The sequence below is a fragment of the Sebastes fasciatus genome, chromosome 14, assembly GCF_043250625.1.
Source record: "Sebastes fasciatus isolate fSebFas1 chromosome 14, fSebFas1.pri, whole genome shotgun sequence".
Lineage (NCBI taxonomy): Eukaryota > Metazoa > Chordata > Actinopteri > Perciformes > Sebastidae > Sebastes > Sebastes fasciatus.
Window position 1 is genome coordinate 23,741,318 of NC_133808.1, and position 15,175 is coordinate 23,756,492.

Consider the following 15,175-nt stretch of genomic DNA (forward strand, 5'->3'; position numbering starts at 1 on the left):
ATGATCTTGAAGATCTGTAAGAATGCATACACAACTTTTTATTATGATTTTTAATATGACACAATAGTGACTTCCAACTTGCAAAACACAATCATATTAACAGGGCTTTTTGAATGATGCCAGTAAAAAAAACAAAAAAAAAAACAATGGTGAGTGATCTTCATTTGAAGTCTCACTCTCTCCTTTCTAGGAGACAAGTAAAGAGGCTGCATATGGCAAGCCGTTTGAGCATTTATTCCATATCCTTGATATCAGACATCAGTGTCCTCCACTAGTTCGGTCTTTGTCAGCACTATAGTTGGACATTTGATCGCACTAGTTGGACATTTTGTCTTACTAGATTAACAAAAACTCTTACTAGTCACTGTTTTTCAGCAACTAGTGGCACTTTTATCCAACTAGTTCCAACAGAAGCCTTACTAGTGAGACTGTGCACCACACTAGTAGGATCAAAGCCCGACTAGTTAGCTTTTTGACGCACTAGTGGACCTCTGGACCCAACTAGTAACGCTGACAGTCTTACTTGTTAACTAGTAAGCTGCAAAAGCTTTGACATGTTAACTCGTAAGGAAACATATTCACCTCACTAGTTAACTAGTGACCAACAGTTTCCTGCACTAGTTAACTAGTGAAGACCAAAATGTCCACTAGTTAACTAGTTAAAGCCTTTTTGACCTTACTAGTTAACTAGTAAACATTTTGAGCCTCACTAGTTAACTAGTAAGATCAAAAGGCTTTAACTAGTTAACTAGTGAGCATCTTGGCCCTCACTAGTTAACTAGTGCAGGAAATTGTAGGTCACTAGTTAACTAGTGAGGTGAATATGTCCTTTACTAGTTAACATGGCAAAGCTTTTGCAGCTTACTAGGTAACTAGTAAGACTGTGGGCGTTACTAGTTCGGTCCAGAGGTCTACTGGTGCGTCAAAAAGCTGACTAGTTGGGACTTTGGTCCTACTAGTGTGGTGCACAGTGTCACTAGTAAGGCTTCTGTTGGAACTAGTTGGATAAAAGTGCCACATGTCACGTTAGAGTAAACGTAGCCACGGCTGCTCTGCACCCAGTGAGATGTTCTTGAAGATCTGTAGAATGCATACACACAACTTTTTTATTACGATTTTTAATATGACACAATAGTGACCTCCAATTTGCAAAACACAATCATATCAACAGGGCTTTCTGAATGATGCCAGTAAAAATAAAAAAAAAAATAAAACACAATGTTGAGTGATCTTCATTTGAGAAGTGGCTGAGGCAGCAGTACTGACCACACCGTGCAGACAGCAAAAGGTCAAACGTTGTGCTGCTGATGGCTACAAAGGCAACACCATTTTCTACTGTGAACCAGACTGGGATTTAAGGATCCATGTGACTTTGGCACCACCATGTGGTTACAGCCAAACACCTCACTTTACTAAGAGGACTTTAGTTAGCAGTGTGCAGATGTAAAAGTTAATCAGTTCATACTAGGGCTGTCAATCATTAAACTATTTAATCCCAAATTAATCCCATATTTTTGTATCCGTTCAAAATGTACCTTAAAGGGAGATTTGTCAAGTATTAAATACTCTTATAAACATGGGAGTGAGCAAATTTGCTTGCTTTATGCAAATGTATGTATATATTTATTATTAGAAATCAATTAACAACACAAAACAATGATAAATATTGTCCAGAAACCCTCACAGGTACTGCATTTAGCATAAAAAATATGCTCAAATCATAACATGGCAAACTGCAGCCCAACAGGCAACAACAGCTGCCAGTGTGTCAGTGTGCTGACTTGACTATGACTTGCCCCAAAAACTGCATGTGATTATCATAAAGTGGGCATGTCTGTAAAGGGGAGACTCGTTGGTCCCCATAGAACCCATTTTCATTCACATATCTAGAGGTCAGAGGTCAAGGTACCCTTTTGAAAATGGCCATGATAGTTTTTCCTCCCGAAAATGTAGCATAAGTTTGGAGCGTTATTTAACCTCCTTCGTGACAAGCTAGTATGACATGGTTGGTACCAATGCATTCATTAGGTTTTTCTAGTTTCATATGATGCCTCTAGCTTTACAACCTCCGGAAGATTGATTGGATTAATGCGTTGAAGAAATTAAAACGAATTTGTGTTAACACCTTATCATCGCGTTAACTTTGACAGCCCTAGTTCATACTTAAACCTATACCTATACCTATACTGTATATTTGCCTAATTATTAGTTAAAATATCTCATAACACTTAACATAAAATACAATCACCTAGGGACTTGTTTTTAGACAATGTATCTCTTGGAAAAAGAAATACTACTTTCGAGCATGACAAGCATTACAAACTGGTGAAATATAGCTCAAAATTAGTTTTCCAAGCTAACTTCAAGATCTCTTTTTATCTTGAAAGGCCTAAATATTACATATTTTTTTCAGGAAATCTTACCAAGCGAATTTAAACTTGATCCATTGACAGGTCTTTTTACTGATTGCAAGCAAAAACACCTTGTATTCCTTGTTTTTTTAATTATTTGAAGTGGCCTTTTTTCCAGCTCTGAGCGTTTGCGAGACTAATCATCATACACTTTCTCTACATTTAAGCTTGAATGGCTGAGTGACAAAAGTCCAGTGATTAGATAGATAGATGTGTGTTAGAGGCAATGAGGCGATGCAGGCGAAATATAAAGGTGAGACAGTGAAACACAAGAAGAACAAAATGTACCTGATTGCAGCACTGAGGCCGTATCAGTTCAGTGTGGACGTATCTCCTTACTATTTATTTCTGTTCTACTGAACGTCTCTTTAGACTTTGGATTTACTGCAGTGCCTGCCATCCTTTCTGTGGGAATAGTCACAATTAAAAACATCACCAACAAATTTAAAATATAAGTAAAAGTTGACCTCTTACTTATCCCCAATACATCCAGATTTGACTGTTTGAGATCAGTTCATGTCTCCATCCATCTTGGAGTCATTTTTTGATCATATAAACTTATGTTTATATGCAACCACTCAAGAGTAGAGGAAAATCTTCTACTGTCTCAGTTTACATGTAGTAGTAGGCTCTGCTGCACGTTTATATTTGAACCCAAAATAGAGTCTGTTGTTAATTTTGTTCTGTTCTTTTATGTCTGAGAGGTGTGAGTTTAAAAGTCATATTGTGCGCTCGCTTTTATCATGAATGTACTTTATGTTGCACCGGGTTTAGTCATAGTCATGATGTTACTGTTTACATGTTTACATACATAATAAAAGAGATTGGGATGAATTATTACTTGTAATAAGACAAAGCAGGCGCTGTGTCATTTTACAGCCTGGATACTTTGTACTAAATGTAATCTAAAGTGGTAGTATTAAATGACCCTTTTATACGACAGTGTGTTCTTTCACTGGTCATTTTATTGAGGATAAGATTACATAGAGGCACACAGAAGCAGGTCATTTTAGTAGAACGACTCTTACTGTGCCGATCTGATCCATGAATGATACAGTAAACTAATAGAAAACATCCACTTGGAGGTGCTCTGATGACTCTGGCACCACCATCTGGTTGAACAGAGCAATCACTTAATAGTTTGCAGCAGCATCAAAACTACATTATAGCACAAGAGTTTATCATAAAAGGCTCTTTTTTTTCTTTTTGTACATCTTCAAAGCACTTAAACAGTCAGATGTTTTTATTGTTTGAACATTTTCATAAAAAATTTACTGTGAATGAAAAGACGTCTGTCATAAAATGCTCAAAATATGAATCTAACCGACACATACTGTGCAGGTGAAGAGTATTAGGACTGTCTATGAGCTACACGTGATAATGTGTTGTTGGAGCTGAAAAATGTGCATTACATGAGATCTCTCGTGACACGTTGCAACTGCCCCATCCTGATTTTCAAGGAAGTTTTTGAAATGTTACAACATTTTGCTGTATTACAACATTTCTGTGTCTGTAAGTTCCTGTGTGATGACCTCTCCGATACACACCGTTCCCCTGCTGACACAGCTGTTGTTTTGGGTTTTGTTTGCTTCAGACATTTTCACACATCCACACATGCTTACATTCCTGATTACTGACTTCCACATTTGATTTGTTATTCATTGTTACTTTGTGAATAAATGTGCCTTTTTATTACTTTTAACTTGCCAGGTTTTCCATTTCTGTTTTTTAATTTATTTTAAATGAAATAAAATAAAATAAAATAAAATAAAATAAAATAAAATAAAATAAAATAAAATAAAATGAATAATATAATAATTGAAAAAATAAAAGTTTTGCTTTTTTATTTTTGTCATCCTTTAATTCTTTCCTTATTTTTATCTCTGTTATTACTTTCTTTAATTGAAATACAATAAATTAAATTCTTGTTTTGCTTTTTTCAATTTTTTTTTTTTATCTATATTTTGTCATCCTTTAATTATTTTCCTTATTTTTCCAGTGTGCCTAGAAGCACAAGGCAAAGCCTTGTGCAAAGCACACTGGTCTATTATTCGACGGGCTTAATTCCAGTGTGCCTAGAAGCACAAGGCAAAGCCTTGTGCAAAGCACACTGGTCTATTATCCTGCGGGCTTATTTTCTTCCGCTTCTTCTGCCTAAACTTTGCCGCGCTACTCCTCCGGCAGCGTTGCCAGCACAGGTACAAAAAGTACATCGAAACGTGCGGAATGATCGGGAATCGTGTGCTATGACCTGACTAAGACATTCGCGCAGCGGTTTCCGAGAAAATCGCGCGAAAGCGTGATTTATTTGCTCCTGCTAGACAGCTGATTCACATTAGCCAATCAGAGCAGGCTGACTAACTAACACACACACACACACACACACACACACACATTTTAACTATGTAACTCTTATTAGCAAATAGGCCCACAGTTATAGGAGGAGCACAGCTCCTCCTATAACATTTAAACATTATAATTTAAACATTATAATATAGATTTAAACATTATATACATACATTATATACACAGTTATAGGAAGAGCGAAGCTCCTCCTATAACTGTGTATAGGCCTACAGTAGCGTACAGGCCTACAGTTATAGGAGGAGCGAAGCTCTCTTTCCACTGTTCCAACAATCACAAAATCTGGTTTTGGTCAAAATAAACCCTTAATTCATAGCATCAACAGATAGATATTCAGTTTGTTCAGTTCAGTAACATTTCTGACGCTGCATGGCGCTGTTGTGTGTGTTAATCTCCCGACAGAGGGCGCAGAGGACAGAAGCTGCTCGCAGTTTAAATGACACCAATAGCTTACTGTGTGTGTCACCTAGCATAGTTTTTATAGCATGACTAACTTGAGTTTTGAACTAATGTTTCTCGCCAGTAAGTGGCTAATCACTTGGGGTGTCTCCTTTTTCAAATGTAAACTCACTTTCATTGGGCAGGAATGAACCAATGTGTCAGCTGTTGCTATGGGTCAGGGGGGCCCCAGCAACCAACCTGACGATGTTTCCCGCCAGTAGATGGCTAACCACTTGGGGTGTCTCCTTTAGTCATAGAGCAGTGTTAAAGTAAATGTATGTTGTTTTGATTTCAAATGTAAACTCACTTTCATTGGGCAGACTAATGCCACATTGGTTACACATGAACCAATGTGTAACCTGTTGCTAGGGGTCAGGGGGGCCCCAGCAACCAAACTGACGAATCTGATGACACCTCTCAAATTAAAGAACTCTCATTGGCTCTTTGTTTTGTGGACTTCACTTAAATAACGTCTTCACGTCTCCTTCTGCCTCTCTGACTTCTGTTTGAGGTGAGTCTCACGTTAACTGTGTATTTAGCTAGCTAGCTAGCTAGCTGTACAATTCAGCCTCACAGATTAGCATTTTAAGGTTGAACTTTATGAAAACATGTAAATGTCCTGTTTATTTGCTCGAAAGGAATGAGTGGCAAATCGATGTGAAGAGAGCTCAAAAACACTCCTCTTTAGGGCCGTACAGAGTCGCCATACTTTAACGTAGAAAAATGATTAAAGGTTTAACGGGTCACGAGACTTGGGACTTTATTGGGCCTTTCATCCCCCTTCTTCTAACCTCACTATGGTCCTCAGACCCCCCGCCCCAGCACCAGGCACACTGGTCAAAATTTCTTGCGAAATTTTCTAGTTTTCTTCCGCTTCTTCTGCCTAAACTTTGCCGCGCTACTCCTCCGGCAGCGTTGCCAACACCTGTACAAAAATTACATCAAAACGTGCGGAATGATCGGGAATCGTGTGCTATGTCCTGGCTAAGAGATTCGCGCAGCGGTTTCCGAGAAAATCGCGCGAAAGTGCGATTTTTTTGCTCCATTGGAATGCATTGAAAATCGACGTGAAGAGTGCTCATAAACACTCCTCTTTGGGGCCATACAGAGTCGCCATACTTTAACGTAGAAACGGGATTAAAAGTTTAAACGGGTCACGAGACTTGGGAATTTATTTGGCCAAATGGAAATTTTTTGATAGCTGGCACGGTTTTCACGAAATCGCAGTTTACGTTTTGTGAACTTTTCAGACCGTTTCAGATTTGATAATGGGTGTGTATTGCGTGGGTCGTTAAGGGCTAGAGCGCGTGACATCATCGCTAGAGTGCGGGAAAGCTTTGAAATCTTTTGAAAATTTTCCGAACAAATTGCTCTGTAGCTCACAACGTCCACTCCTCATACACAATTAATACATCAAAACGTAGGTATTTTTGTGCCGGTCGCAAACATGTAGCTATGGAATCAGTCAGACTTACACATTTGGCGACACATGCCTGAACGTGAGAGCAACTGCAGGCTTCGCTCCCATAGGGCCCCATATTAAATTTCACAGAATGTTTTGGATCAGAGAAAAAAGTTACTACTTTTTGAAACTGCCGCCGAGGTCACATTTTTGAAACTACAGACCCAAATGTCGCACCATTTGTTCATCAGAGACTCCTAACTGGTCTCATGAACAATCTAAGCGATAGGAGTCACGGTTTCTGTCGTAGAAGTACTTTTATGACATGTACGTCTCTGGTTAACTCCTATTATAAACTGCCCCACTGCAGCAGTTGCCAATCGCCACGGCAACTTCAGATTGCTGCTAGACAGCTGATTCTCATTAGCCAATCAGAGCAGGCTGACTAACACACACACACACACACACGCACACTATTTACTGTATCAAGCCATTTCAGTGAGCCAGCATGCTCTAAACCAGGGCTTCAGTGGATCAGGGCCATAATTAATGTGATCAATTACACCTGTGATTAAAAGCCCCCAACTCTCATTGTATGACAACAGGAAACTAGGTATTCACCTACTTTTCAAAATAAAAGCCCTCAACTCTTACTTTATAATAACAGGAAACTAAACACTCCTCTCGGCCCCCCAATCACCATGGCAACCAGTGACAGAATGATCGGGAATGGTGTGCTATGACCTGTCTAAGAGATTAGCGTAGCGGTCTCAGAAAAAATTGTGCAAAAGCGCGATTCCTTTGCTCCATAGGAATGAGTGGCAAATCGACGTGAAGAGAGCTCAAAAATACTCGTCTTTAGGGCCATAAAGAGTCGCCATACGTTAACGTAGAAAAATTATTAAAAGTTTAAACGGGTCACGAGACTTGGGACTTTATTGGGCCTATCATCCCCCTCTTCTAACCTCACTATAGTCTTCAGACCCCCCTCCAAGACCAGGCCCACTGGTCAAAATTTCTTGCGAAATTTTCTAGTGAAGTCTTACTATTCCTCTTCTTATGTTTTTTGCCGCGCTACTCCTCCGGCAGCGTTTCCAACACCTGTACAAAAAGTACATCAAAACTTGCGGAATGATCGGGAATGGTGTGCTATGACCTGTCTTAGAGATTCGCGTAGCGGTCTCCGAAAAAATCGCGCGAAAGCGCGATTTCTTTGCTCCATAGGAATGAGTGCCAAATCGACGTGGAGAGAGCTCAAAAACACTCGTCTTTAGGGCAATACAGAGTCGCCATACTTTAACGTAGAAGAATTATTAAAAGTTTAAAAGGATCACGAGACTTGGGACTTTATGGGGCCTATCATCCCCCTTCTTCTAACCTCACTATGGTCCTCAGACCCCCCCCAGCACCAGGCACACTGGTCAAAATTTCTTGCGAAATTTTCTAGTGAAGTCTTACTATTCCTCTTCTTACGGTTTTTGCCGCGCTACTCCTCCCTCAGCGTTGCCAACAACGCCTGGAAGGCACGTTCACATTCATCATTCCATATCACTTTCGAGGTTGATTTTTTTGTTAGTTCGGTGAGTGGTGCCGCCAATGTAGAGAAATGGGGAACAAACCTTCTGTACCACCCCACCAGTCCTAAAAAGGATCTCACTTGCTTCTTGGTCAGGGGTCTTGGAATCATCTGTATGGCCTTTATCTTGTCTATTTGTGGCCTTATCTGCCAACGGCCGACCAGGTACCCAAGGTATTTCACCTCCTCCTGAGCCCAGGAACACTTGTTTGCATTCAGGGTCAGCCCAGCTTCCTGTATCTTGCTTAGGACGATTTCAAGATGCTGCAAGTGTTCTTCCCAGGATTCACTGTAGATTACCACATCATCAAGATAGGCAGCTGAAAACCTGGAGCAATCATTAAGAACAATGTCCATTGATCTTTGAAAGGTCGCAGGTGCGCCATGAAGGCCAAAGAGTAACACAGTGTACTGGAACAAGTCCATCCCCGGAATCTGGAACGCTGTGTATTCTTTGCAAGATGGGTCAAGAGGCACTTGCCAGTAACCTTTACAAAGGTCTAATGCTGTGATGTAGTTGGCTTTCCCGATTCTCTCTAGCAGCTCATCAATACGGGGCATGGGATATGAATCAAAACAGGAAATACTGTTCAGTTTCCTCATGTCTGAACAGAACCGAGGTTGAGTACAATTTTTCTTGGGAACAAGCACTATGGGGTTTGACCACTCACTTCTGGATGGTTCAATGACTCCCATGTCCAACATCATCTGCACCTCCTTCTTCAGTGGTCCCATCATTCCAGTGTGCATAGAAGCACAAGGCAAAGCCTTGTGCAAAGCACACTGGTCTATTATTCGTCGGGCTTATTTTATTATTCAGACTTCTGCCTAAACTTTGGCACGATACTCCTCCGGCAGCGTTGCCAACACCTGTAAAAAAAGTACATCAAAACGTGCGTAATGAGGGCAATACAGAGTCGCCATACTTTAACGTAGAGAAATTATTAAAAGTTTAAATAGGTCACGAGATTTGGGACTTCATGGGGCCTATCATCCCCCTTCTTCTAACCTCATTATGGTCCTCAGACCCCTCCCCCCCCAGCACCAGGCACACTGGTCAAAATTTCTTGCGAAATTTTCTAGTTCTTATTCAGACTTCTGCCTAAACTTTGGCACGCTACTCCTCCGGCAGCGTTGCCAACACTTGTACAAAAAGTACATCAAAACGTGCGGAATGATCGGGAATCGTGTGCTATGACCTGGCTAAGAGATTCGCGCAGCGGTTTCCGAGTAAATCGCGCGAAAGCGCGATTTTTTTCTCCATTGGAATGCATTGAAAATCGACGTGACGAGTGCTCAAAAACACTCCTCTTTGGGGCCATACAGAGTCGCCATACTTTAACGTAGAAACGTGATTAAAAGTTTAAACGGGTCACGAGACTTGGGACTTTATTTGGCCAAATGGAAATTTTTTGATAGCTGGCACGGTTTTCACGAAATCGCAGTTTACGTTTTATGAAATTTTCAGACCGTTTCAGATTTTATAATGGGTGTGTATTGCGTGGGTCGTTAAAGGCTAGAGCGCGTGACATCATCGCTAGAGTGCGGGAAAGCTTTGAAAATCTTTGAAAATTTTCCGAACAAATTGCTCTGTAGCCCACAACGTCCACTCCTCATACACAATTAATACATCAAAACGTAGGTATTTTTGTGCCGGTCGCAGACATGTAGCTATGGAATCAGTCGGACTTACACAATTTGCGACACATGCCTGAACATGAGAGCAACTGCAGGCTTCGCTCCCATAGGGCCCCATATTAAATTTCACAGAATGTTTTGGATCAGAGAAAAAAGTTACTACTTTTGGAAACTGCCGCCGAGGTCACATTTTTGAAACTACAGACCCAAATGTCGCACCATTTGTTCATCAGAGACTCCTAACTGGTGTCATGAACAATCTAAGCGATAGGAGTCACGGTTTCTGTCGTATAAGCACTTTTATGACATGTACGTCTCTGGTTAACTTCTATTATAAACTGCCCCACTGCAGCAGTGGCCAATCACCACGGCAACTTCAGATTGCTGCTAGACAGCTGATTCACATTAGCCAGTCAGACAGTCTGAATCTGCCCCCCCCCCCCCCCCCCTCCACACACACACCACCCCTAGCCCCCACCCATCCCCCCAGCACCAGGCACACTGGTCAAAATTTCTTGCGAAATTTTTTAGTGAAGTCTTACTATTCCTCTTCTTACGTTTTTTGCCGCGCTACTCCTCCGGCAGCGTTTCCAACACCTGTAAAAAAAGTACATCAAAATGTGCATAATGACCGGGAATGGTGTGCTATGACCTGTCTAAGAGATTCGCGTAGCGGTCTCCGAAAAAATCGCGGGAAAGCGCGATTTCTTTCCTCCATAGGAATGAGTGGCAAATCGACGTGAAGAGAGCTCAAAAACACTCGTCTTTAGGGCAATACAGAGTCGCCATACTTTAACGTAGAAGAATTATTAAAAGTTTAAAAGGATCACGAGACTTGGGACTTTATTGGGCCTTTCATCCACCTTCTTAAAACCTCACTATGGTCCTCAGACCCCCCCCCCAGCACCAGGCACACTGGTCAAAATTTCTTGCGAAATTTTCTAGTGAAGTCTTACTATTCCTCTTCTTACGGTTTATGCCGCACTACTCCTGCCGCAGTGTTGCCAACACCTGTAAAAAAAGTACATCAAAACGTGCGTAATGATCGGGAATGGTGTGCTATGACCTGTCTAAGAGATTCGCGTAGCGGTCTCCGAAAAAATTGCGCACACTGGCACACTGGTCAAAATTTCTTGTGAAATTTTCTAGTTTATCTCTGTTATTACTTTCTTTATTTCTTTTTTTTTTTCTAATTTACAATCAATTTTACTTTTTCACTATAAAGTAATGCACCTTGTAGGAATGAAATATGAACAACAGCTATGTTGTCAGCATGCAGCATTTGTGAAAATACTCTCTACAATCAAGAGGTGAGCGGAAAGTGATGGAGCTAAAGCCGGAGAAGCTCTATTTCTAAAGGGACCTCTGTGCCCCAGCCGGGTAGACAGACACAGGGATGATATTACAGCTAAATGAGAAATGGATCGTCTATGTAATTTTCCTCGGCAGATATGATCAGAAATTACAGGATTCAGTAATAATGTAAGAGGGGCTCTTGTACTAGTTGCCACTCAGCGGGCAGGTTAGGTTAATTATCAGTGAGGTCAAGCAGCTGAGGAGCCTCATTGTCGATATCTACCTCTGGTTTCAGTTTTCAGATGCCTGAGTTTAGTCTGTTAGAGTGGGATAGGTCTGTGTGGTCTGGCTTCTCAGTTTTGACCTGGCAAATTATCCTCTGGTCAACTGCTCGGCAGACTGTGGTGTTTTAGTTTACTATCCGAGTCCACTAATCTAAATATCTTAGTGTCTTTCTTATATAGGCTTCTTTTTATTTGGTGTTTACCCTCTCCCCTTCAATCGCTTGCGTTTCTTGTGGTTACCCTTCTTTTTTCCCATAATTTATTGGGAGTAACAACAGGTGTACAGAAACATACAAATGGAGCACAAATGTAAATGATGGTCCCTCCATTTTTGGGTAATTTTCCACTAAAGCACCCCTCCCACCCAACCCTCACCCATTGCCGATGCAAAAAGGATAAAGAACAAAAAAAAAAGTTAGATTCAATTTTATAAAGAAAAGAAAAACAAATAAATAATAAATGTGGTTACCCTTCTGGGGCTAACTTTAAGATTCCCCTGGTCCCACTCATTGTTACCCTGACATAATATTGACATTTGTTGACATTGATTAACTTGAGGTCAGAGGTCAAGGGACCCCTTTGAAAAGCACCTTTTTCCTCGCAAACATTTAGCATAATTACGTAGTGTTATTTTGCATTCTTCTCAACAATCTAGCTTGATACGGTTGGTACCAATGAATTCTTCAGTTTTTCTAGCATCATATAAGCTCTAAAACTGAGTCTGCTACAGCCTCTGAAAGAAAGTAAAGTCGGCCGACGGTGCCTGCGCCTTCGAGGAGTGGAAATGGTTTAATGTGAATGAGCTAATAATTTCTTCGATTTCACAACCGGTTCAACGGTTACGCTCATAAAAGGTTTCGTGCGTGAAAGCAAGTTGTAACCGAGGTTAAAATTCCAGGAGGAGGGTGTTGGTTTCCTATTACGTCTGGCTTTGCACGCCATCTGTCTTTTCCCTATGACAGTAGGTAAACATGTCGGTGTGACTAGACAGTGAAAAAAAAAACACAGAGGTAAAAAGAGGTCAATGGCCCACTAACACGCATGTGTATGCTTTCCAGGGGGAGGAGAGAAGGAGCAGCCTAAGTAAACAGAGGACTTTGCATCTATCAGTAGGCAGTACAAGCTGTAAACATGCATAACCACCATGACTTGCAAGTCTTAAAGACAGTTAAGAAAAACAGAAATTGCAATCACCATTATGAATAATACAATGAGGAAAACCAGTTCTACCACTGGTATCTCAAAAGACGCCTACAAACGCAGCCCCAACTTCCTGCAGAGTTTAAACACAACCTGAATTACTCCCACGCACACAAATAAAACTACCTCCCAGCAACAGCTACCATTAGCTCTTACAACAAAGCAGCTTGCACTACAGAGAAGAGGCAATGAGCAGCGGGTTGTGGTTTCCTGCTCTGGGGCTGGCGGCCTGGCTGTGCTGCCTCAGTCTGAGGCCCGTTGACGGGGGGAAAGTGCTGGTTATGCCTGTGGATGGGAGCACCTGGCTCAGCATGGAGATACTGGTGAAGGAGCTCAGCCGCAGGGGCCACGAGGTGACGGTGCTGGTGCCTGAAAGCAGCCTGTTGATCTACAGCTCGGAGAGCTACAAGACTGAGATCTACCAAGTGCCCTACACCAAAGCCGAACTGGACGATAGATTCAAGGAGCTGAATGATGGAGTGTTCCTCAAGCCACCAGAAATCACAGATGTGTTTATCAATGTGCAGCGTTTGGTTAACTATACTTCAATGGAGGTGAAAGCCTGCGAGAATCTGCTGAACAACCAGCCTCTAATGAGTCGACTGAAGGGAGTGGGCTTCGATCTTGTGCTCACAGACCCCTTCCTCCCCTGCGGCTCCATCCTTTCTCATGTCTTTTCCATTCCAGCTGTTTATTTCCTGCGTGGGATGCCATGTGGGCTGGATGTAAAGGCTAACCAGTGCCCCTCTCCTCCCTCCTACGTTCCTGTGGAATTCTCTGGCAATACAAACATCATGACCTTCCCACAGAGAGTCAAAAACATGGCCATGTCTATATTGGAGTCCTACTTGTGCGGAATAATGTATGCCCGCTTTGATGATGCGGTCAGGAAGTATGTAGGAGACAACATGACCTACAAGGACCTTCTTAGTCACGGCGCTATCTGGCTTCTCAGATACGACTTTGTTTTGGAATGGCCCAGACCTCTCTTGCCAAACATGTTTTTTATTGGAGGTATCAATTGTGCAAATAAAGCTCCTCTTCCAGCGGTGAGTATTCAATGAATGTATGCCAGAGTAAACACGTCGTACAGTTGTCATGAACGGGGATATTATCTTAGAGACTAGAGACCAAAACCATTTTTTGCATCAGGCTGTAAACATGTTTATTTCTGCTGTGAAGTTGGGCATTTGGGGTCTATGGGGACTGACTTGCTTTCAGAGCCAGCTTCAAGTGGCCATTCGAAGAACTGTAGTTTTTGGCACTTCCGCGTTGGCTTGAGTTCTCAGCACTGGAGGTTGCTGCTTGGTCCAGGTACAACAACCAGGTTCAGGCTTATGATTAATGGCTGTGCAAGTTCATGCAAGTCTTACAACCCCATGATGTCTTTTAGAAGTTCAAGCATGACACTTAAGGTACCATTATGCTCAAAACAAACTAGTTTGTACATTGTACTGTCCAACCACACTGTTCTGGAAACTGCTAAGAAACCCCCTTATTGTCAATCTAGGAAAGCCATCCATCCTCTGAATGCTCTAGGTCTCTAGTTTGTGGGTGTAAAGTTTCATGAGGCTGTGATTAACGTAGAGGTCACCACAGGTCATTTTATACAATGAGGTTTCAAAAAATGGTCTCACTATATTGAAATGGCTACAATGGGGACTAACATCATCACACATGAATACAATTGGGCTCACTAGAGCCACAAAAGTTTCAGCTTTACAGTGATACCCAATTTATGTAATTCCAAGACTGTTTAGGGACCCCAGTATGCAGAAATATTCAAATACACCATTTTAGAATAGGCGAAAATAACACATTTATACTGCATGCAAATAACTGCATGGTTTGTGCCTCAAAGCTGCATGTGATTATCATAAAGTGGGCATATCTGTAAAGGGGAGACTCGTGGGTACCCAGAGAACCCATTTTCACTCATATATCTTGAGGTCAGAGGTCAAGGGACCACCTTGAAAATCACCATGCCAGTTTTTCCTCGCCAAAATGAAGCATAACTATGTAGTGTTATTTAGCGTTCTTCTCAACATGCTAGCATGACATGGTTGGTACCAATGGATTCCTTAGATTTTCTAGTTTCATTAACTGAGCCCTCTACAGCCACTGAAAAAGGTAAAGTCGACCGAGGGTGCCGGCGCCCTCGAGGAGTGGAGGAGGTTTAATTTGAATGAGCTAATAATTTATTCAATTTCACATGCGGTGCAACAGCTACACTCATAAAAGGTTTCCTGAGACAAAGCAAGTTGTAAATAAGGTTTAAATGTCAGGAATTACATTGTTGATTTGATGTTATCACCCCCCTCTGAAGAGGAGGGTGCTGGTTTGCAATCACGCATGTGTACGCTTTCCAGGGGGAGGAGGGATGGAGCAGCCTAAGTAAACAGACGACTTTGCTCCTATCAGTAGCCAGTACAAGCTGCAAACATGCATATCCACTATGACTTGCAAGTCTTAAACACCGTTAAGAAAATAAATAAAAACAGAAATTGCAATCAGCACGATGAATAATAGAATGAGGAAAATCTGTTTTACTACTGGTATCCCA

The 15,175-nt window shown here is 41.6% G+C and overlaps 1 protein-coding gene and 1 long non-coding RNA gene across 2 annotated transcripts; one reads left to right on the forward strand and one right to left on the reverse strand.

Annotated features, from left to right (window-relative positions):
* Window positions 1-8,635: 8,635 nt before the first annotated feature.
* LOC141782172 (uncharacterized) lies at window positions 8,636-10,934 on the reverse strand. The gene is made up of 3 exons (XR_012597070.1): window positions 10,293-10,934; window positions 9,291-9,613; window positions 8,636-9,015 (listed from the first exon to the last, which is right to left on the reverse strand). It is a non-coding gene; the product is annotated as an uncharacterized LOC141782172 (long non-coding RNA).
* A 1,792-nt stretch (window positions 10,935-12,726) lies between these two features.
* On the forward strand, window positions 12,727-15,104 carry LOC141782923 (UDP-glucuronosyltransferase-like). Its single transcript, XM_074659779.1, has one exon. The coding sequence runs from the start codon at window positions 12,801-12,803 to the stop codon at window positions 13,674-13,676; it is 876 nt and encodes a 291-aa protein (XP_074515880.1). The 5' UTR covers window positions 12,727-12,800; the 3' UTR covers window positions 13,677-15,104.
* The last annotated feature ends 71 nt before the right edge of the window (window positions 15,105-15,175 follow it).

Excerpts from the sequence above, each read along its gene's own strand:
- LOC141782923 (XM_074659779.1), top strand. The coding sequence starts at position 12,801 with ATGAGCAGCGGGTTGTGGTTTCCTGCTCTGGGGCTGGCGGCCTGGCTG.